Raw genomic sequence first — 22502 nt, forward strand, 5'->3', positions numbered from 1 at the left:
TCCATTGTCTATGTTGCAGCCGGAATCTTTTAAAGAACTAGACTGCATTCTTCTCTTACTTAAAACCTGTTAAAAGCTTCCTGTTGTACATAAAATCCAAGCTTTTAATCCTAGTTTACAAAATCCTGCACAGCCTGCTCCTTGCCACCTCTTTAGCCTCTGATTGCACCTGAGCTGCTGCCCTCAAACTTTACTGGAGTTTTGCTGCTTACTCAAACACAGGATCCTATCCTGCTCTTCCCTAACCTTCATGTGGCTGGTCCTATATGGTCACCTAGGTCCAGCTTAAGTATCTCATTAACATGGTCACTCATTCCCAAGTACCACTCACCATTCTTTGTGATCTTTTTCTAATTGGATATATGATACAATACATTTTCTCATATAATTACTGTTTTCTTCCCTGCATTAGAATGTAAGCACCACAGGGAATAAGAGTACCATTCTTATCCACTGCTATCTCCCCTATGGCTAAAAATGTACCTGGAATATTAAGGGAACCTAATAAATATTTGCTAAATCAGTGACCTGAAATCTAGGCGTTACTCTAGCCAACTACTGAGAGAGAGGGTTGTGTAATCAAGAACATAAACAAATTGAAGCAACTTTTAAAATGCAGCTGTCCTAAAGTAGGAAACCATATTCTCTTCAAACCATTCTAGGTTGGCAAAGGTGAAATATATTTACCTTATTATTACATCATAGGAGTCGATTATCTCTCCTAAGGTCTTATTCTTCAAAACTCCTCCATTGCCCACCACCACACACTTTTTACACGGCACCCTGTTGGGCAAATAGACAAGTCAGAGATTGAGCCATCTTTAACAGAATAGGGTAATTCCAAGAACCTGTTCCTGCTTTCAGGAACCCTATGCCAAATTTCACAAGTAGAAAAGGAACCAATCGTGAACCAAAAGGTGTAGCTACGTATTATATACATGTAAGAGTCAAAGAAATAATATTCTATAGGAACAGTGTGTGCTCATTGTCAACAAATACCTCTCAGCAGCCCATTCTCTCATGTAATTCTTGTAACCACTCATTGAGATACATAAACCTAATATTCCCATTACACAAATGGAGAAATAGGTTCATAAAACACATAACAATTCGAAGTTACACTTCCAAGAGGTGGAACTAGCATCTGGATACAAAATTAGAGCACAGGAGACCCCTCCACCTAGAATTCTCCTTGTTGTTACTGATACCAGTATGTTTAACATTACGTACATGTACATTTTTTGCCAGTGTTACCCATTCCTCTGAGATTCTATTTCTGGTTTTTTGTTGCATCTCATAAGTGACAAAGCAGATGATAGAATCTGGTGGGGAAAGGGCAGCCTGCTGTATCCTGCCCATGCTCACTTCAATTTCCCAAACATGGACTGGTCCTTGGAGCTTAACCAAAACAAACTACAAGTGCACTCTGTGTTCCTGGCAAAGAGCTTTAAAGTAGGCCACAAAGGGGGACTTCCTGTTGCTGGCTAGGATCAGCCTAGAAGCACATATTGTATAGTGCTGACTCTCAGAATACATGGCCCTGGCCCATCTACCTCCTAGCACTTAACTAACCGGGCCTGGAGAAATGACAAACAAACAAACAAACAAACAAACAAAATCCTTCTCCTCTAGGGAACAAAACTACAGAAATAAAGGCTTTTGAAGCTGTCCTTCCTTATGATATGGAAAGTCTAAAGAAAACCTTTTTTTCCTCTAAGAACCATGAAATCAGCAGCTCAGTTCAACTCAAGACCTTAAAGTGTTTAGGAAATTAATGAGTAGCAAAATTGTACAAATGCTGTAGAATATTTAAATAGAGAATGTAGTAACTATTTAAAAGAGCCCAGCACTGGGCAAGTTAAGAAGAGACTGTACACATTCCTACATTCACAAGCTTACCTTTCTTACATATAATTTGTATCCCTCACTTATTATTTTATAAACTTTAATGCTAACATTTTAAAAACAACACATTTAATTGGGGTTCTTAGCTCTCAAATATTAACAAGTCATGTCTAAATCAGGGTCTTCAGAAGACAAGTACGAGAAGCACTGGTTTCACAGGTAGCAGGGATTTGGGAAGCACCCAATAAACTGTATGCCCAAAACCTCACGTGATAAACATGTAACCTATCACAGTGTGTTCTAGAAGTGTGTGTTTGTTTACATCTGTTTGTTTTCAACTAAGAAAGTTACCTATCTAGATGCCTTATTAACAAGTTTGACTTTAGTCCTGATCCCAGGAAGCCAACTTTATCAAAGGCTTACTACTCTGGGGCCATGACTGAAAGAAGAACATTGCTGAATATTGAGAATGCTCTTCTCTGTGTCACTGCTGTTGTCCTCACCAGGTCCATCCCATGAATGCTCTATGGCAGGGGTCAATTCCCACGCTCACCAGTCTGCTTAGCCTTCCTTAAGCACAGGGGTTGTCAATTGGAAATCAGAAGCTGAACCTCCTGAAGCTAGCTAGCTCCATCTCTCCACTGAGAATGCTAAGCATGGTGTGGCACTGGGAAGCTGGTAGCTGAAAACAAACAGAACTTAAACAGCATCTGTTCCCAAGAAGAAAACTAACCTGTACAGGGGAAGGATATCTATAACTATGGTATCCATTCTAACCCTCTCCCTCCAATATAGGCTGGAGGGCACTGCCTGGACAAGGGAAGGCTTGCCCTGTCCTGAGTCCAGGGGTCCTAGGGGCTCTAGCATCCATCCTGGCCTACAGTCCCCAATCTTCCAAGAAGCTGCATGCCTTCAACTACACAGATCAAGGCCATCAGCATACCCCCAGGGTCTTACCCTGGTACTTCAACAAAGGACTTCTGACCTACAAGTCTCTCTGAAGTTGACCCCAGAAAGAGGTAATTTATCTCAATCCCAGACATGACCAGTTCCATTATGTCACTTAGCAATGAACTGATGGGTTGAATCTCAATGTTTACAGAAGTTTCCCCTTTATCAGACTAGATTGCAGATGGTCATTAAGTCCTAGGTCATGTTTGGCATCATAATCTCAGGCTTACCCAAAGGGCATCTGTCATATTACACATACCATCTGTTGTACTACGTGTGACACATCACTGGTCTCCCTCAAGCTCAAGGTCCTAGACCTCCTCCCATAGATCCTACTGATTTGCCTCCAGCCAAGAGAAAAGGGGAGTCTAGGGTTACAAGTGATCTCTTTGGCAGGATCTTCCAAGATGGCCTCATTTGTTGTGCTCAGCCTTCCCAACCTCCTTCTGCTTATGGTCTCAGCCATTTCAAAGAGTTATGAAACATGGAATCACACAGACTATGTCTCACTCAAGAAAACTCCCAATCCAAAGACTCTCCTCACACTTTAATACCACATTTTTAGGAATTTCACTTTCTGTGTTCATCTCTGTCAGAGTCATAGGGGACAGGTAGAAGAAAGGAAAGACCCTTACTGTAGAAAAAACTGGCCAATGCCTTTGAAAGGAAACCATGTCAGTGAAATCACCTGCTTCAGTTGATTGTTAAGTGAGTGCATGGAGGTCATTTTTCTCATTTATGTCAGGAGAAGCAGGTACCTGTTACTCCAGCTTGGGAACTGTTTAGGAAATGGACATGCCTCAAACTGCTTACCCAGAAAAACAAAATAATTCCAGAGTGCCTGTACCTGTTAATGGAAAATCTGAAAAGCTGCTGAAGAGCAGTGGTAAAATATTACACTTCCCTCAGGTGAAAGGCATGTTCCCATAAAGTCAGGCAAAGCCAGCAGAGGGAAGCTAGGCAGAGGGAAACAATATAGAGGAAAGAAACTTAAGCTGCCCATGTCAAATCATCGATGATATGTCTTCCTTTCTGAATGCTTTCAGACCTTCATCTCTCCCTCGGGCAGCATCGTATGCATTAAAGCACATCAGTCCAACTTCAATGTTAACACTCTACGGCAGATCGCGTTAGTCATGTTCCAAATGCACATCACCCTCTGTGCCAGGCAGCAGAGCTGTGCTTCCAGAAGCCTCTAATGGTGAGCTCATTTCCTCTGCGAATAGCTGGCCTCGAGATAGCCATGTGACTCATCCCTGGGCAATAAGAGACTAGGAAACTCTTTCAGATGCTTTCAGAAAAGATTTTTGCCCCTGGCCAAAAAAAAAAAAAAAAAAAAAGTCTGAGCAGAACACTTTCTTTTAACCTTGCCCTTCCTTTCTGCCTAGACTTTGACATGTGACATAAAGTTATAGCAGCTATGACTACTTTACAACTCAAAAGGAAAAGAGTCACAGAAAAGTTACCCTGGAGCCCTAACATCAGAGTCACTAATTCAATCCCACTACCACAGTCACTCTATTCAGAGGTTCAGGTTGCTTGCAGTCCAAATATAGGAAGCATCATTCAGACAACTTGTGTGTGTGAATTGACCATCCCCAGGGTTGTGTAATCCACAGTCAGAGCAGATAGAAGCCGGGCACCCTGCAAACTGGGACCACAAATCTGCAAGTCTGAAAGCACATGTTTATGCAATATATACAACAATAAATGTTCAAATCATTCTTGGTTAGGAAACTATTTCTTGCATCCTGAAGAACCTAAAATGCTGTTCAAGGGACTAGGGGTAGAGGCCTAGCTCCTCATTCTGGGTCCCCCACTTAGTACTTCTGGGAACTTGGCCTTGTGATCTGACCTCTCTGATCTCAATTTTCCCTTTAGTGAAGTAAGGAATTCACTGATGTCATGAATGTTTTTGATCCTTTGGATGTGATCATTTCCCTCTGGTGTGTGTACCACAATTTCTATATCATTATATAACAATGGACCACAGCAGATGCTAGAAAACAAGTAGTGGCTGAACTAGCACCTTCATCACATGTGACTCACTCTGGTAAAGTAAAGCCACAACTTCCTGTCACCCTCATGTTCTGCCCCTGGCTGAAAGGCTGCTGCATAAAGAAACCTTTCAAAATAGCAGGACATTAGAGATATAGACATTGGGATTCCTTACAGGATTAGGACTCTTGTTAACAAATACATTGCTGATATCTAAATCTTTTTTTTTTTTTTTTTGTCTAAGAGCTTCCTCCTGCCTTGGATGGTAGCCAATCCAACCCTGTTTGACTAAGGCAGACATAATAGATTCTGCTTGAGTGAGCAGCCAGGTAGCTTTTGCAAATCGCCATCCATTTAGCCAGCAACTGACTTTACACAGGTGCTTCCGGTGGGCAAGACATTTATGTGTAGTTATTGTATAACCATCTATGCTGCAGAACTAAAGTATTCTTCTTAAAATCTGGCACAGTTTCAGAATGCAATGCTGGTGGATGGGGGTGAGAATCTAACTTGTGCATTTTAGTGGGAGCTGATTTTGTGCTTCAAGGTTTCTGTTGCATCTAGCTGGGGGATCCCCTGAGGAAAGAATAACACCCTTGGTACCAGGGTGCAGGTTGGTGCCAGGGAGCAATGTGGATCATGGTTTTGGAATATGGGCATACTTTAATTATTCGTCTTCTGTACTGTAATTTACTTAATATATTCTCCATCTATAGTGAATTTCATTTAACAGGGTAGCCTCATGTTATATGTACTTTGGGAAAGAGGAACCTGAATCTATGTAAAATCAGCAGCAGCAGCAACAAATAGAAAAAAATGTACTGAGCTGTTGTTTCAGAGCAGAGTTACTAATTGACTTTGAAATCCTTAGAATAGCACAGAAACAAATGGGGACCATGGAAATGATAGAACATACGGATAAAAAATAGTTAATTGTGCTTCAATAATCAGGTTTACCTGTCCCTTAAATTTTAAAGGTGGATACACAGTCACCTGAAATAAAAGCAATATTTTCCAGTCTATCTTCCAGCTAGGTGTTTGTTGGCTTGTGACTGACTCCTATCCAATGGGATGTCATCAGTGGTTGCTAGTTAATGTTCAACAACCAGTTCTGGGTCGGGGGGCATAGGAGAAGTTCTGGTTTGTAGTGTTTGCCAATCCTCATGGTATATTACTCCCACCACGGCTGATTTCAAGCTTCTACCTTGGTAGCATGAATATGGAAATAGGAAGATGCAGTGCTCACAAGTCACTAGAAGTAATTAAGTATTAATATGTGACTTCTGTGAGATGTCATTAAAGAGGAAGGCAAGTTTTAAAGGGTGGGGATGTGCCCCTCTTCCCTTCTTCCTCCCTTCTGGCAAAAATGCAGATGTAATTGGCGGAATTCCAGCTATCATACTGGACCCTAGGAGAAACCATAGACCGAAGAATGGCCGAGCATAAAAGAGAAAAAGCCTTAGCCCTGATGATCACAAACTGTTAGGGCTAGCCCTGCAACATTTATCTGTAGACTCCATGTATGTGAGACCTATATTTCAAGTTTTCCCATCCACAGTGGAATCTATCCCAACTGAGAGTACCATGCATGCTGTTAGAGATTCTAAACAAAACTAGCACTTGTATCTGGCAGAATCTTAAAGGATTCAGACTTGAAACAACAGAAATGTCTGAATCCTTCTAGAGGAGGGAGGGAATATAAAGTATAGGGAAATTACTTGAGCAGAGGAAATGTACATAGGCTGGTGGTGGGGAGTGGAGGCACTCCCAGTGACAAAGAGGAGAAAGGCAGGGGAAAGAAGACCAGGTCAGCAAGAAGGAAGGAAATGGTCTGGTCAAGGCACACACAGATGTGATATCACACACCTGTGATAGAAAATAGCTGAACAGAGCATAGTTTAGTTCTGTGATAAAACTAAGCAAGAATAAGACTTCGGGTGACACACCCTCAAGGATTTAGGAGTTCACATTTATAGGACCAAAGACTATAAATATTTGCAGATACTTGCTGCAAATATTTAAGGAATAGCTATTTATCACTCTTAACTCACACCCTGGAGTTAGAGTCATCTAGGTTCACATACTAGCACTGACATTTACCAGCTATAATAAACTGTGCATGTTTGCCTTGCCTGTTTCTCAGTTTACAAAATTAGAGAATTGAGCTAAAGCACATATGCCACAGGTCTGTACAAAACAAATCTCTATAAATGAGAGCTATGTAAAATATTAGGTAGAAAAAATTTATATATATGGTTGCCGTTGATATGTGATCAAAATTGAAATGGAATGAATACCACAGTTTTTAAATAAGAAATTATACTGATAGCCAACATCATACTGAATGGAAGAAAACTGAGAGCATTTTCTCTAAGATTATTCTCACCACTCTTATCAAATATGGTTTAGAAATTCTAGCCAGAGCACTCAGGCAAGAGAAAAAAAAGAAAAGGTATACATAGAGGAAAGGAGGAAGTTCAGTTTCCTTGTTTATAGATCATGATTCTATACACAGAAAAATCCTAAGGACTTGATCAAACACTTCTAGAACTGATAAACAAATTCAGCAAAATAACAAGATACAAAATCAACATACAAAAGTCAGTAGCTTTTTTATGCACCAATAATGAATTCACTGAGAAGTAAATCAGGAAAGTGAGTACATTCACCATAGCCATATAAAAATAAGATACCTAGGAATAAATCTAATTAAGGATATAAAAGACCTCTACAATGAAAATTACAAAACACTGAAAGAAATTGAAGAACACATTAGAAGGGGAAAAATCCTTCCATGTTCACCAACTGGGAGAATAAATATTGTCAAAATGGACATACTACCCAAAGCAATCTACAGATTCAATGCAATCCCCAATGACATTTTTCACAGAACTAGAAAAAAGTCTAAAATTCATATGGAAACACAAAAGACCCCATATAGCCAAAGCATAAATGAACAATGCTGGAGGCATCACAATGGTGGATTTCAAAACATACAACAGAGCCCTTGTAACAAAGTAGCATGGCTTTGGCATAAAAGCAGACCACCAGAATAGAAGAGAGGAACCAGGAACAAACCCAGACATCTTCAGTCAAGCAATTCTCAACGAAGGTGACACATACACACACACACACACAGAGTGGGAAGAGGACAGCACTTCAGCAAGTAGTGCTGAGGGAACTGGATAGTCACATGCAGAAGACTGAAATGAGTGCGGTCTCTCACCCTGAACAAAAATCAATTCAGAATGCATCAAAGACCTCAGTATAAGACTTACTGAAAGAAAACACAGGGGACATACTTTTAAGTATTAGCACAAGCAGTGATTTCCTAGTTAGACACAAAACAAAGACAAGTGTTGACAAATGAGATTACATCAAATTAAAAAGCTGCACAGCAAAGGAAACAATCAGCAGAGTGAAGAGACAATCTATAGAATGGGAGAGAATCTTTGCCTGCTACTCATCACAGGGCACTAACATCCAGAATATATAAGGGACTCAAAAACTTAACAGAAACAAGTAATCCAATTAACAAAAGTGCAAATGATCTGAAAAGACACGTCACAAAAGAGGAAATAGAAACCACTATATGAAACATCTTTAGCCATCAAGGAAATGCAGATCAAAACTACATTGAGATTCTATCTCACCCCCATCAGAATGGCTATTACCAAAAAAACAAAAAAAGTAACAAATGTTTGTGAGATTGTGGAGTAAGAAGAAACCTTACACACCCTTGATGGGAATGTAAATTAATAGGGCCACTATGGAAAACTTTATGGAGGTTCCTAAAAAAAACTAAAAATAGAACTACCATATGATCCAACTACTCAACTGCTAGGTATATACATTCAAAGGAAATGAAGTCAGCACAGAAAAGAGATACCTCCATTCTCTTATTTATTGCAGCACTAGTCACAATAGCTTAGATATGGAATCAGCTTAGGTGCTACCAACAGATGACTGGATGAAAAAAAATATGGTATATATACACAATGGAGTATTATTCAGCCATAAAGAAGAATGAAATTCTGTAATTCGCAGCAACATGAATGGAACTGGAAGACTTCATGTTAAGTGAAATAAGCCAGACACAAAAGAACAAGTATCATGTTTTCTGTGATATGTGGAAACTTAAAGAAAAATAGAACAAACAAAAATGATCACTTGAACATAGAAGAGGGACTATTAGGAATTAGGGGAGGGGTCAGGAGCAGTTACAAGCAAGGTGGGCATGGGGAGGGAAAGGAGTGTAGACATGATCAAAGCTCAACATTATACATCTCTGGAAAACCACAGTGAATCCATTAATTTGCACAATTAATGTGTTAATAAGTATAATCATAAAAATTAATTAGAAATAACACACTGAAATGAATCAATGTACATTTCAATAATCTGGGTCCCCAAAAGAAAAAAAAAAAAAAAAAAAACAAGACAGACCTTAACAAACTCTAACACTGCTCCTCCAGCTCTGTTCTACAAATTCTATCTCACTTTCACTTCTCAGTCTACTACATCTGCCTTCTGCACCCACCAAATAGCACATCCGTTCTCTTGGGCAAGAAGGGAAATTCTGTCATTTTCCCATTTTTAATAGACACCTGACATTTTTAAACCACCCACATTCTCACATTGGCCTACCAGCCAAATTCTAAAATGTAGCTTAAATCTTTGTGAAATGAGCCTGCCTGCCAACAAGTCTATTTTGGAAATTCAATTTGCACGGGGCTATCTTGGCAACAGAATTTTCTAAAAACTAAAACCTCTGTAGTCAGAAAACATATCTAAGTAAGCTCTGTCTGCTTCCTTCAAATATATTTCTGGAAAAAAAAAAGAAAAAAAGAAGAGAACAGCTTCCAAAATCCAATAGTCAACCTTTTTAACAAGAGAAGCAGAAAGGACCTTCAGAAGTAGGTTAGGATACATGGGAAAGTATGGGAAACAGCCCACCAACAGTATGAATTAATTCTTAAGTAGAAACAACTTAGGAAAGATGACCGTAGGTTAAAAATGCCCTGGGTTAGTATGAGCACTGCTCATCATTAAAACTCTTGCAAATTCAGCCAACAAGTCATGTACTTCTAAACTGAGTTTGCAGTTCATTTACTTCAAGTGTAATAAGAACAAAAATATAAACTATTTGTCAGTTATTATCTGACAGAGGAGTAACATCTAGAATATATAAAGAACTCAAAAAATTTAAGACCAAAAGAACAAGCAGTCCAATTGATAAATGGACAAATGAGTTGAATAAATACTTCTCAAAAGAAATACAAATGACCAATAAATACATGAAAAATTATTCAGCATCTTTAGCCATAAAGGAAATACAAATCAAAACTACCCTGAGAGGTCACTTTACCCAGTCAGAATGGCTATTATCAAAAAAAAGGAAAAGAAAAAAAAGTAAAAAAAATGCTGTTGAGGTTAGTAGAAAGCAGGAAAAAGGAGGCTTTAGTTATACATGGATGCTATGGAATTTTCCTGAGTAAATACAGACATCTCTTTGGGTACACATTTTGAATCATCTTATTAGCTAAGCTAAAAGTCAAAGAGAAGCAAGGAAATAAACTCACTTGTCAAACTCATCGAAGAGATCACAACTCTTCAGTTTTGAAAGAGCAAGTTTAAAATATGTCGCTAGAAAACAAATGGAATATTATCAACAAAAAGATAATCATGACTTCTTAGGTAACTAATAAGTCACCTTGCTCACTCCCCCACAAACCTATTTCCAATTGGTAAGGCCACATTTGGTTTAATCTGTGAAAAAATTAATGATACAACTACAATTACCCCGCACTACTCCGTAAGCACATTTGAAATGACAAATGCTCTAAACATACCTTACCAAAACCCCAGAAAGAAATAAGATGCTTAATCTGAAAGCAATCATAAAAAAGTAATTAAAAATTTAATATCTGATGATTCTGAAACTGACATTAAAATTAAGACCAAGAGTAAGTTTAAACCAATTCTCAAATTCTCTGCAAAATATTTTTAAAATACAAAATCCAAAAACAAGCAGACGAACAAAAACAAACAAAATCAGTTGAAAAGGTAAAATCTAACTCACAAAACCATAGGCCTGTCACCTCTTGGGTTTTTAAGGTCTCCTAAAAATCTAGAACTTAAAGCTCTATAAGGCCAATCAGTTCTCACTGAGTAGAAGCAAAGGTGCTTTGTCATTAGGAGAAGGAATAATTCCTCTAAATTTAGCAAAAGGAAAATATGCACTAGTTAAATTAAAATACTGATTCAGAAGCTACAAATTCCTGATGAAATTTAAAAAAAAAAAGGTAAAAGAGGTGACAATGGGGAGACAGGAAAGAAGAAAATCTCCAGGGTATCCTGCTAATTCTTTTTATGTGGGGGGCGGGCAGTGTGGTACTGGGTATTGAACCCAGGGACTCATGCATGCTGGCAAGCCCTCTACCACTGAGCTATATCCTCAGGCCCTCCTGCTAATTCTAAATTGGAATAAAGTAAAGCATGGAACTCACAGGAGTCACCCTGTGGCAGAACAAAAGTAAAACACAGTTTCTCAACAACAAAAATCTACCTTCTTATTTAATTCTATACTGCCTCAAAAGCAAGGGATGTTTCTGTTTTAAAATATAATCCCCTTCCTCCCATCCCCCAGTCGTATCCCTTAGGAATCATTGGGAGGCAGAAAGATAAAGAGAGTTTGGAATTATAGAAACATGTGGTTCTCATCAAATAGGACTCAAATTTAACAGGGCAGGATCGGAATACTGCTACTGACCTGATTTTCTTGTCCCATAGGGTAGATCAAACAGATCGCTACCAGAGTATATAACAGTATTCCTAAAATCAGACGCACACAGAAAGGGGTGCAGCTGAGGAGACCTGCGAGAAAGGAAAAAGACTGATGATGACAAATGTCTTCTGTATTGGCAGGCTTTTAAGACCACTACTGAAAATAACTGAAGCAAGTAATTGATATTGTATTTTTAAATTTTTTTGTGTCAATATTAAATATTACATGGTTTGGAATATGCAGTGAAACTACACACTGGAATGGAAACACTTTCCAAGTACTGAAAACGAAATTTAAAAACACCACCAAGCAATCAAAGAATAGCCAGGAAGGAACAAAGGGAATAATAAAGGTACTGATGCTAAGTCATTCCTAAATGTTATAAAAGTACCATTTGTAGGAAGTTGTCTCAGCTATAAAAACATATTAAAATGTAGATGAAGCTAGAACTTAACTCTTCCCTATTGTCATTAAATTGAGATTTACTCAAGAACAAGAATGTGGGCATTCTTACTGCCTGCTTTGCCCTGAAGGTAACCAACCTCTAATCCTCTGGACAAAAGAGAAAGCTTGACCAACCAGGGACTAGCCTCTGTTTTTTCTTACTTTTAGTGCCTGACACAGAGTTTAGCATGTTTTAAAAAAGTGATTGAGTGAATTTCAACTAGTTTTTTTTTTTGCCATGCTGGGGATTGGACCAAGGGACTTGTGCATGCTAGGCGAGCTCTACCACTGAGTTACTTCCCCAGCCCTCTAAATCAATCCTTTGGGACTGTTACAAATTAGGGAAAAAAAAATTGAGATTTTTGAAAAGGTCTTAAAACTCATATTTAAAATGCTGTTTTCACCAAGCAGAAGGACTGGATGGTACTTACATGCTGCAGGACAAATTTAGCTAAACCTAACCACAGTCCCACACCTGCCACCATCTCTCATGCTACATCAGTTTTGTGTTTAGCGCAAAAACTGCAGGTGGAGATCTGAGTGATGCAGGGGCTTCAGAGGGCTGCATGACAAAATAGAAGACAGGAAGAGTGAGACAACCTCAGTTTTATCCTAGCATTGTCACTCAGGAGTCATAAAACTCCGGCAAATCAAAGGAGCTTAATGTTTTCAGAACTGAATTATGAAATGACACTGCATTCAGGAGAAGGAAAGTAGGTGAGATCAGCTAGCTCTCCCTGCACCAGATACCATGCATGTCCCAGATTCAGTTGTGATAGAGATAGCAGCCTCAAGGGCCAGCCAAACTGCAAAGGTCATTTCTATATCAGTGTTGATCCCAAGCCTAGGATCTACCTTGGGAAATCAGGTCACCTGATTTAACTTTTAAAGAAGGTTCATGAGCTTCCTGGTCTTCCTTGGAAAATTGAACCCTAGTTAACTGCATTAATAAAGGACTCTATCCTTTGGAGTTGGTGAGAGGAACACTGATGGTGACTAATGGTTAACGTCTGTTTCCAGTTAGACCTTGGACTAGGTGACTTACATTTATTTCTAAGTAAAATAATTGTTTGACATCATATTTCAGACATATCAGGGAATCAGTAAGTATTAGCTTTATCTGTAATAATTATGATATTATATCACATATACTTCAGTATATCATTATAAAATACTGTTACATGTTACATTGTATGATATCACATTGATTAGAAATTTTCCCTTTTTCTGACTTTTAGTGAACTACATAGAATGCAAATAATCATTAATTTATGTACAGTATGACTACTTGTAGTTGTCACCTCGTATATATTACATTGTATATATTATATATACATTGTAAAATATGGTACATTTTATAGATATATACATATAAATATATATATTACAGCATATAATATTATATTATAACATATTGTATTACATTATATTTCCATGACTGTTATTGGTAAAAAGCCTGGGAAGGTAGGTAAAGTGCATTAGTCAATGTAGGTGAAGAAACCAAAGGTATGAAAAATGAAATAACTCATCTGGGGTCACTAACCTGCACATGACAAAGCTGAAATCCATGTGCAAACCTAATTCTAAAGAAAAGTTTCCTCTTTATAACACTCTAGGCTTCCGTGTGCAACTTCCTGATTGCTACTAATATTTCTCTATTTCTGAGAAAGTGACATGCTGTAGGGGACTATGCTCAGAGAACACTGTTCCCATCACAAGTACAAATCTACTTGTCCCTTAGAGGACAGACTTACTATGTACTTGCATAAATACTTTATTTCACCTTTTTGGGTTTTCTCAAAAAGTAAATATCTATTTTTAAATTAAAGTTATAAGGTACCTTGATTCTAGAGTAGCATATTAACTTGTTATCTGCCACCTATATGTGGCTCATGAAATCAATTTTGTGAGTCATGATCAGCATATTTCAAAAAATATGAACAGAACAAAACAGTATATCTGGAATAGTAAGGATAAAATATTGGTTTTTTTTTTCTTATTATAAATACATGTGTGTATGTGTTCACGTGAAATGTGTTTATTATGAGTCATTGTCAAAAAAGCACAAACACACTCTCTTAGTTTTGCAGTGGCCCTACCTGGACACACCCATGGATAGGCTACAAACAGCCATAGTATGTAATCTTGTGCAAAAGAGTTGTATATATCTTCAGTTTTTCTGAGCTGACTGATTTGATAAGGATCTGTAGCCCCGAAGGTTAAGAACCAGTAATGGAAAGACATAGTCACATAATACAGTAAAAGAAATTCTGAATTCTGGATGCTTAATGAAAACAATGCTGAATAGTTTATAACCAGTTTACACAATTAAACATGATTAGAGCTGCTATAAACATTGATGTGGCTGTGTTACTGTGGTTTGCTGATTTTAGGTCCTTTGGGTATAAACCGAGGAATGGGATAACTGGGTCAAAAGGTGGGTCCATTCCAAGCTTTCTGAGGATTCTCCATACTGCTTTCCAGAGTGGCTGCACCAATTTGCAACTCCACCAGCAATGTAAAAGTGTGCCTTTTTCCCCACATCCACGCCAACATCTATTATTGTTTGTGTTCCTGATAAAAGCCATTCTAATTGGAGTAAGATAAAATCTTAGAGTTGTTTTAATTTGCATTTATCTAATTACTACAGATGCTGAGCACTTTTTTATATATTTATTAATTGCCTGTGTGTCTTCTTCTGTAAAGTGTCTGTCCATGTCCTTGGCCCATTTATTGATTGGGATGCCTTTCAACAGATGAATGGATAAAGAAACTCTGGTATATATAAACAATGGAATACTATTCAGCTAAAAGAAGAATAATATTATGGCATTTGCAAATAAATGGGTGGAATTGGAGAAATCATGCTAAGTGAAATAAGCCAAACCCAAAAACCAAAGGCCAAATGTTTTCCCTGATAAGTGGAGGATGATATATAATGGGGGTGGGGGTGGGGAATGAGAGACTAATGGGGGAGCTTTAGAAAATGTAGAAGGAAATGAGAGGGAGAGGGGTTTGAAAAATGGTGGAATGAGACAGACATCATTGCCCTATGTACATGTATGATTACACAAATGGTATGAATCTGCATTGTGTACAACCATAGAAACAAAATGATGAGCCCCATTTGGGTACAATGAATCAAAATGCAGTCTGTAAAAAATTAAAAACTAAATAAAAATAATAAATAAAAAAAGAAAGGAAAAAAATACAAAAAAAAAAAAAAAATTCCCAATAGAATCCTTGCTCCACTCTAAATGCCCATGAGCTCAGTTTTTACAGTGCAGTCTTACTGGAATTCTGGTTTTCTGAGTGCTGCAAGAATCACATTTTAAGATCTGCTTGCAACATTGTAAGGCTTTCCTATCCTGCATCTCCAGACTTTTCCAAATTCCTCCTGCAAACCTTGTCCAAATACTTTATTTTTTCTTTTTTTATTTGAACCTAAAAACCCAGGTGTGCTGAAACACTGAGCCAAGTTCCCAGTCCTTTAAAAAAAAAAAAAAAAAAAAAATATATATATATATATATATATATATATATATATATATATATATATATAAAAGACAGGGTCTTACTAAGTTGCTTGGGAACTCACTAAGTTGCTGAGGCTAGCTTTGAACTTTCGATCCTCCTACCTCTCAGCCTCCCAAGCCACTGGAATTGCATATCCAAACCAGAACACCATTTCAGTGATATTTATTTACAGTGAATCATCCTTGATGAAATTATAAATATAATATGTTATATGTATAATATGTTAATTATAATATGTTACGTGGAAAGACTGGCAATAGAGAAAATTGAAGTTGTTTCTTTACCTAAAAACCACCATATATTTCTCAGTACAAATGAATACCTGTGATTTCTTTAAAATATTGTTAAGTCAAGAAATGTTAAAACGGCAAAAATATTTTCATGTATTATAAAGCATATAAGTTTCATTAAAGGATATATTTTTGCAGGCCACTCTTTTTTATTTCAAGAATCACAAATGAGATGTAACAAATTTAGCTATATATAAACATTAAAATAAATAATTATTGAGTAACTCAAAAAAAAAACATGATTAGATATGTCACTTATTTTTTATTATCTAGAAGATTTTGACCAGCAATCTATCAAAGTTGAGGTACAAAGAAGAAATCTGTGGATGAAAAAAAGAAAAAAATCACTTTACAAATCCTGAGAACTATAAAAAGTCATTATCTACGTTGCACATAGATTAATTATTATTTGCATTCTATACAGTTCACTAAAGTAAAATCCAGGAAAATTTTCTTTTTTAATTATGAAAATAAGTACTCTTTTATCTCAAATTTCAGAAACACACGCCTGTTAAAACAAGGTTAATTTTGAAAATTGACAGCTTGTCAGTAAGCAAAAAGTGCTAGGAAACAAGAACATCAGTTAGAACTTCTTCAGTTTTTCCATTGGTTATCTTGAGAAATGTAGTAAGCTCTAAGGACATTAGGCAGCTCTGGGCTCATAGCATGATTTGCCTGTCATGTTTTATTGATTTCCAACTCTAAAAGTATAGGTGCAGAGGGTAATATTTTATGATGCTGACTCAAAAACATATGCAAGAAAAATTCCTTCCTACTAATGTGGCTTATGGAACCTTTTTTTTCCTGATTCTATGCTTATATTTTGTCTTCTTATTGTTTTAGAAACTTTGATTATCAATTTAAGGCTAAATTTTCCTTAACTTTTTCCATATCCATCTAATTTTTTTCAAGATGATGTCTTTGTCCCCCTTTCTGAAAAAGGACAGAAATTAAATTTAATTAATACTGAATTTTTTTTCATGCGCAAAACTCTAACTCTGCTTTTTAAAGCAAATAAAGAGAATGAAAAGCATAGCATCATTTCAGTGCCCAAATGTCAATGTAAATGGCATCACTACAAAGACGAAAGCAAATCTTAAATACAGGACATTAGTAATTAGAACATCATGCAGTGATTTAAAGTTAGCAAGAACAAGAAACTTTGTAACAGGTTAAAGAACCAACATACTGCATTAAATTGAATACTAACCTAAGTAACTGTAATTTTACAAATTCTCCATTTTCATAATGTGTTTTTGAATACACTTCAGCCTCATTTTTAAAATTAAATGCCTATTCAAAAAGCTTGTTGAACAAACATATCTATGCAAATTTATACTCTAGAAACCAGAGTAAACAGGAGACATTATTCAAAGATGAGTAAGTTCTATTCATTTTCATCATCTGTGTGGTCAAATTGCAAAGGACATAATTTTCTCTTTGCTTTTCTTAAGCCACTGCTTCCTGCCTCTTCAGGAATCTGAGTCTCCTTTTCAGAAACTTTAGGGGATAGCCCGCATGCCTGAAGAATTCTCCAATTCCTTTTTGCCACTTGGGAGTTGGATGTACACAAACTGCATTCGCTTCTACATACTTATTTTCAGCTTTCCTTCAAAAGCAATGTGGAATTAGTGGCAGAGGTGGAGGAACCAAACCTTTCTTGGGGCTCAAGAAGTCACCACTTTTGTGTAGATGCCTGGGACACTGTTTGCTTCAGTCCACACCATGTTCAAACAGGAGGAGACAAGCAGATTCCCAGCCAACGGTGTTTCACAGAATAAGGACCAAAAATTCTATTCAAGTTTAACTTAGAAGCAAAGGCGAAGAAACCACAAAATAATAAGGGGGAAAAATAGCTTGGGAACAAGGTGGGGAAAACAACCTAAAGAATACTTCTCGTTTTTATAACGAAACATAAATACACCTCTCTAATCTCAGCTGTGTGGAAAGAATATTGGTCTGATTGAGTTCTTCAATGCCTTTTCTTGAAATATATGCAGAGCTCTTACTAAAGAGAAAGAGAGGATATTCAAGCTCTTTCTTAACTATGGTGTGCCCACCTTACACAGCTAAGATATTTATGAAAAAAAAAATTGTAAACCTGTGTTGAAAATAATGCAAACATGAATATTTTGTATGCGACAGTTTTTTGCACTTTTTTTGTCTATTTATTTTTACCTCAAGAGAGGGGCGAAAGCTGGCTGTAATAAACAAGGCCGGATCTTGTTTCTTTGCTTCATTTCTACAGGTGGCACCCTAGAAGACAAAAATAGTATCCATCAGAAAGCAGGACCTGGAAGCCTGCCCAAACTGGCAGGCTGCTGGGCAGGGGGTCAAAAGCCTCCCTGCAGCCCTGAGATATGATAGGACCTTCTCCAAGTCCCACACACACTTGAGGATTCAGGGGTATAAGGCCAGGGAGTGTGGAAAAGGCCGGGATGACTACCGACCAAGAAGTGGTTCAAAGAGCAGTGATTCAAAAGACTGTCAGAGAAGGGCTAAGGTTACCACAGTGCAAGCCAACACCACGCTCCATTTTTAGACTCTCTCAAAAGCCAGAGAGACCAAACTCACTCCAAGGGCACGTGGTTTTCATCTTTCACGTCACATCTAGGGACGCCTACCAACAGCAAACACCACAAAAACACCTAACCTGAGCAGGCACAATAGACCTTTTTGCCCTGTGATCCTGGCAACTCCATAGCTCACACCACTTGGAATCTTATCTAATGCTCCTCTATTCTTGGCACAGGTTAGGCCCTTGTGTGATTCCTGAATGGAGTACTTGTCTCCACAATTTAAAAGGGTATTGTGAAACATGACAGAGAACAACAATGAAAATAAACCAAGGGAGTGGAGGATAGCAGGATCCAGACCAGCCAGGAAAGAAGAAAATAGCTTAATATAAAAACTTAACTGACAGTTATCAATTATTCGAAGAAATGCTGTAAAAATAATTTTCTTCTATAATCAGCAGGATTCAAACTGAAAGAAATAGACTAAACCGTTTATGGATAAACATAATTTTCAATTTTTTAAATACAAAATCTCCAATGTTAGGACTGCTAGGTTTCTGAACTATGAAGATCATAAAGTCCTTATGCAGGGAAACATCTTTTGTTGAGTACCACAAATGGCAAGGACCCCCTGATTAACAAATAAGGAAGATACATACATAAATATGGGACATCAGGACATAAACCCTGGCCTATATTTAGAGGAAAGAGTGATATATATATATATATATATATATATATATATTATTAGACTTCAAAGGTCATTAAAACAGAAAACAAACTACTTTAGGATATTGCAAAGATAAACTCTGGGTGCCTTTTAAAGCAAAAACAATTACCATCTTAAATATATTTTAAAGAATCAAGTTCATGGTACACATGCTTATTTGAGATAATGCTCCTGGGTACTTTCTGTGATTGAAAGAATATGCTTGCTTAGTTTGGATATTCCTCAAGTTATGGATGACAAAAGACTGTGTTGTATTTGATCCTTTTTATTATTTTATCCTTTCCCCTTTGACAAATGATAGGATCTAAAGGAAAGTAACAATTTAACAGGTTTTTGTTTTCTCTGTTTAATAATAATTAGACTTCAAAGCTTTCTAGTCCTATGCATTAGGGTTTTGTTGTTGTTTTTCAGTAGCCATATGCCTAACTTCCTTCTAAGAAAAGCACTGTAATTGTTTTCCAATGATGAAATTAGTGATAGAACCATCAATATTTTTATATAGTAAGCATAAGCTAGAAATATAATCTAAGATCTAAGATCTTCTATTGAAACACTAGTAAAAAATACTGACCTTTTGTCTGAAACAGGAAGTTGCCATGGAATGTATTTGACCTAATTGTGTACTGCCCTCTATTTAGGATTTAAAGGTCATCAAAACTTTATTCTTAGCCAAAGGACTGACAATGTGGAAAAGGATAAAACTTATTTACAGAGATTTTCTCTGTAGTAAAATGATCTGTGCCTCTTCAAAGATTTGGGGTTGATATTATCAAGTCAAACTATTTTTAAAAATACATAAATCAGGGTTGGGGATATAGCTCAGTTGATAGAGTGCTTGCCTTGCAAGCATAAGGCCCTGGGTTCAATCCCCAGCACAGCAACAAAAAAAAAAAAAAAAAAAAAAAAAAAAAAAAAAAAAAAATCATCATTCAACAAACATTTTTAAACAAAGGTAATGTTTACATTTTATCAGTACTCTCTCATGTAAGCATTTTAATCCCTAAAAGTCAAATGCCACTGAGACAAAGAATTACTCCGTTAATTCAAGGAGATGAACTACTGTAAAAATACAAATATTATGCCCAAAGATGGTGTTATTTGTAAATTTTTACATTGTTAGAGTTCCTAATCTATGGGATACTGGAATGGTAAGACCTCCGATTATAATGGAAACCTAGAAAAGATTCAAAATGTTACAATGCCTTAGGATTTTTAAAAACGGGTCCCTCTAATATGATTTGAGGAGTGAGTTTGTGTGAAAGACTAGTTTGGGAGTTGAGTTGAAATAGCAAAAATGAAACTTACCCATAGACATTTGTTCCCCACAATATACAATGTAGTACATAATAGAGGAAGACAGCACTGAGGAATATGGCCACAAGGTACCCTCTCATGGCTGGCCCGCCTGAAATACAAGACAAAATCCAAAGAAAAGGGACGGTTGTTAGATAGTTTTTTACAAAGCTTCAAATATAAAGTCACAGCAAATAAACATACAGAGAGGGAACAGAAGAAAAAGATGTAGATTTGTAAATTTGAAAATACTCAATGTGCAGAATGAGAATTTTTCCTGCTTATCCTCATCAACTAATTAATACAACATGGTATGTGTTTAGACCAATAAATAGTTCCATGCATGCGAAGCTAGGGCCTTCCCTACTACTTTCTTAGGTTAGGAAGAAAAGTTCCTTCAGAACAAAAATTTATACATGTCTATACCAAAATTTTTTTCAGAAACTTTGAATATCCATTTTCTTTCTCTCAATAGAGGAATGTTATGCCTTAAGATATTCATTCAGTGCTTAAAATGGCTTTTAAATGTCATAACTTATGATTTTCGTGAGTCCATTTTCTAAATTTGAAAAACCTGAGGGGAAAACCTACTGAAAAATATTTCTGACACCCTCAATTTTTATGCACATTGAGATGACCAATTTTTCTACACAGGTACATTGACCTAATTTCTTGCTTATTTTTGGTATTGAATTGGTGTTGTTATTCACCGCACATGTGCAGACAAAAATCTGAACATATCCCTCTCTAGAACGTGAATATAAAAAAACCTTCATCAAATATATTTTTTAAAAAGTCTCTAAAACATTTGTTTAGTTCCAACAGTTTGCTTCAAAAATGGAAATGAAAAACTCCCATTTTCATATGTGATTAAATGTAGAAGACAGATTTGATATATGGTTCCATAATAAATCTTCTATTTCAGTGCACATGACTTTGAGTAGGCATCTATTTCTCTGTCTCCCTGACCTAGTTTCTGGCTCATCTAAACAATTGTGTCACTCCTCTTACTCCTTCCATACCTGTTCATCTCAGTCCCATCAATGCAGAACAGTAAGTACAAGTCTGGTTGGATACATTTCCAAATAATGTAATGTTGCCACACTCTCATGGGTAAATAAGTTCAAGTGTAACGTGTGCATGTCAAATACATAACAACAAATCCCACCATTTTGTAGAGTTATAATGCGCCAATAAAAATATGAAAAAAATAAGTGTATCTGAAAAATTTAAACCCTCCTCCCCCAGTCTTTTTAAGTGGAATACACTAAATATAATTTGAACTTTTTTTGGTGAGGCAAGATAATCTTAATGAACATAATATTTGTGCTGGCATTTTAGAGTGGAGACCCTCTGGAGCTAATGAAGGTGTGGGTTTATTTGCTAAGCAGTCCTAAGCTGCAGTAATTATCTGGCTGAGATTCTCTGACTCCTCTCTTGCTGTCACCTTTGCTCTTGTAGCCACCACTCCCACATGCCACTATTGTACATGAGTTAGAAATGAATGCAATGTTAGGAGAGAGCAAATAAACAAATGAATTAAAGGAACAGACTTTAGTGTGCACATACTTCTAATTTAGTACACAAGATTCTTGTGAAGAGTGGACATTATTTAGAGATCAGAAGACATGATTCACAGCCAAACTCCACATGAGGGTGCCTTAGGTAAACCAGTTTGCTTCTTTCAACCCAAGTGTCCTCACGTGTTTACAAGTGAGAACACACCCTCTACCTCATTTGGATAATTACATTGTCTTGGAAGACAATTTACCATTAGCCAAAATAGTCAACCAACAACTTGCTTAAATATTCAAGTTTAACATTTGTTTCTACTAAGAATAATATCATTTATGTAAGTATCCAGCAAGGATGCAACTTGCCAGTATCTGCAAATTAAAAAAAAACATATTTCCATCTAAGGTAAGACAATGTATAAAGGCCTAGATAAAAAAAAAAAAAAAGTCAGCATTTAAAATCCATATATCTAACCTCCAAACCATATTCTTTGGGTGATTTATGTATTACAGAGCATGGAGTTATGAGTAAGTAAGATTTTTGTTATTGTTTTGTTGTTTTTCTTTCAGTAATATGTGGTTTAACTGAAAACAAAG

General features: G+C 36.8%; 1 protein-coding gene and 1 pseudogene across 11 annotated transcripts in view; both read right to left on the bottom strand.

The window, feature by feature from the left end:
- Positions 1-22502, bottom strand: part of St3gal6 (ST3 beta-galactoside alpha-2,3-sialyltransferase 6) — a 55043-nt gene that overhangs the window by 6073 nt on the left and 26468 nt on the right. For 10 of the 11 annotated variants that reach the window (XM_047563320.1, XM_047563316.1, XM_047563315.1 and 7 more), the window contains 5 exons: positions 20404-20503; positions 18031-18108; positions 11567-11670; positions 10377-10440; positions 688-783 (listed from right to left, as the gene is read on the bottom strand). In XM_047563320.1, the coding sequence (XP_047419276.1) occupies positions 688-783; positions 10377-10440; positions 11567-11670; positions 18031-18108; positions 20404-20492 (431 nt within the window). In that variant the 5' untranslated portion in view covers positions 20493-20503. Of the gene's footprint in view, positions 1-687; positions 784-10376; positions 10441-11566; positions 11671-14124; positions 14365-18030; positions 18109-20403; positions 20504-22502 lie in introns of those variants that run through there. The other variant, XM_047563324.1, reaches the window with a different exon arrangement.
- Positions 16179-18021, bottom strand: LOC124992501 (PCNA-associated factor-like; annotated as a pseudogene).

The sequence above is a fragment of the Sciurus carolinensis genome, chromosome 9, assembly GCF_902686445.1.
Source record: "Sciurus carolinensis chromosome 9, mSciCar1.2, whole genome shotgun sequence".
Taxonomy (NCBI): Eukaryota; Metazoa; Chordata; class Mammalia; order Rodentia; family Sciuridae; genus Sciurus; species Sciurus carolinensis.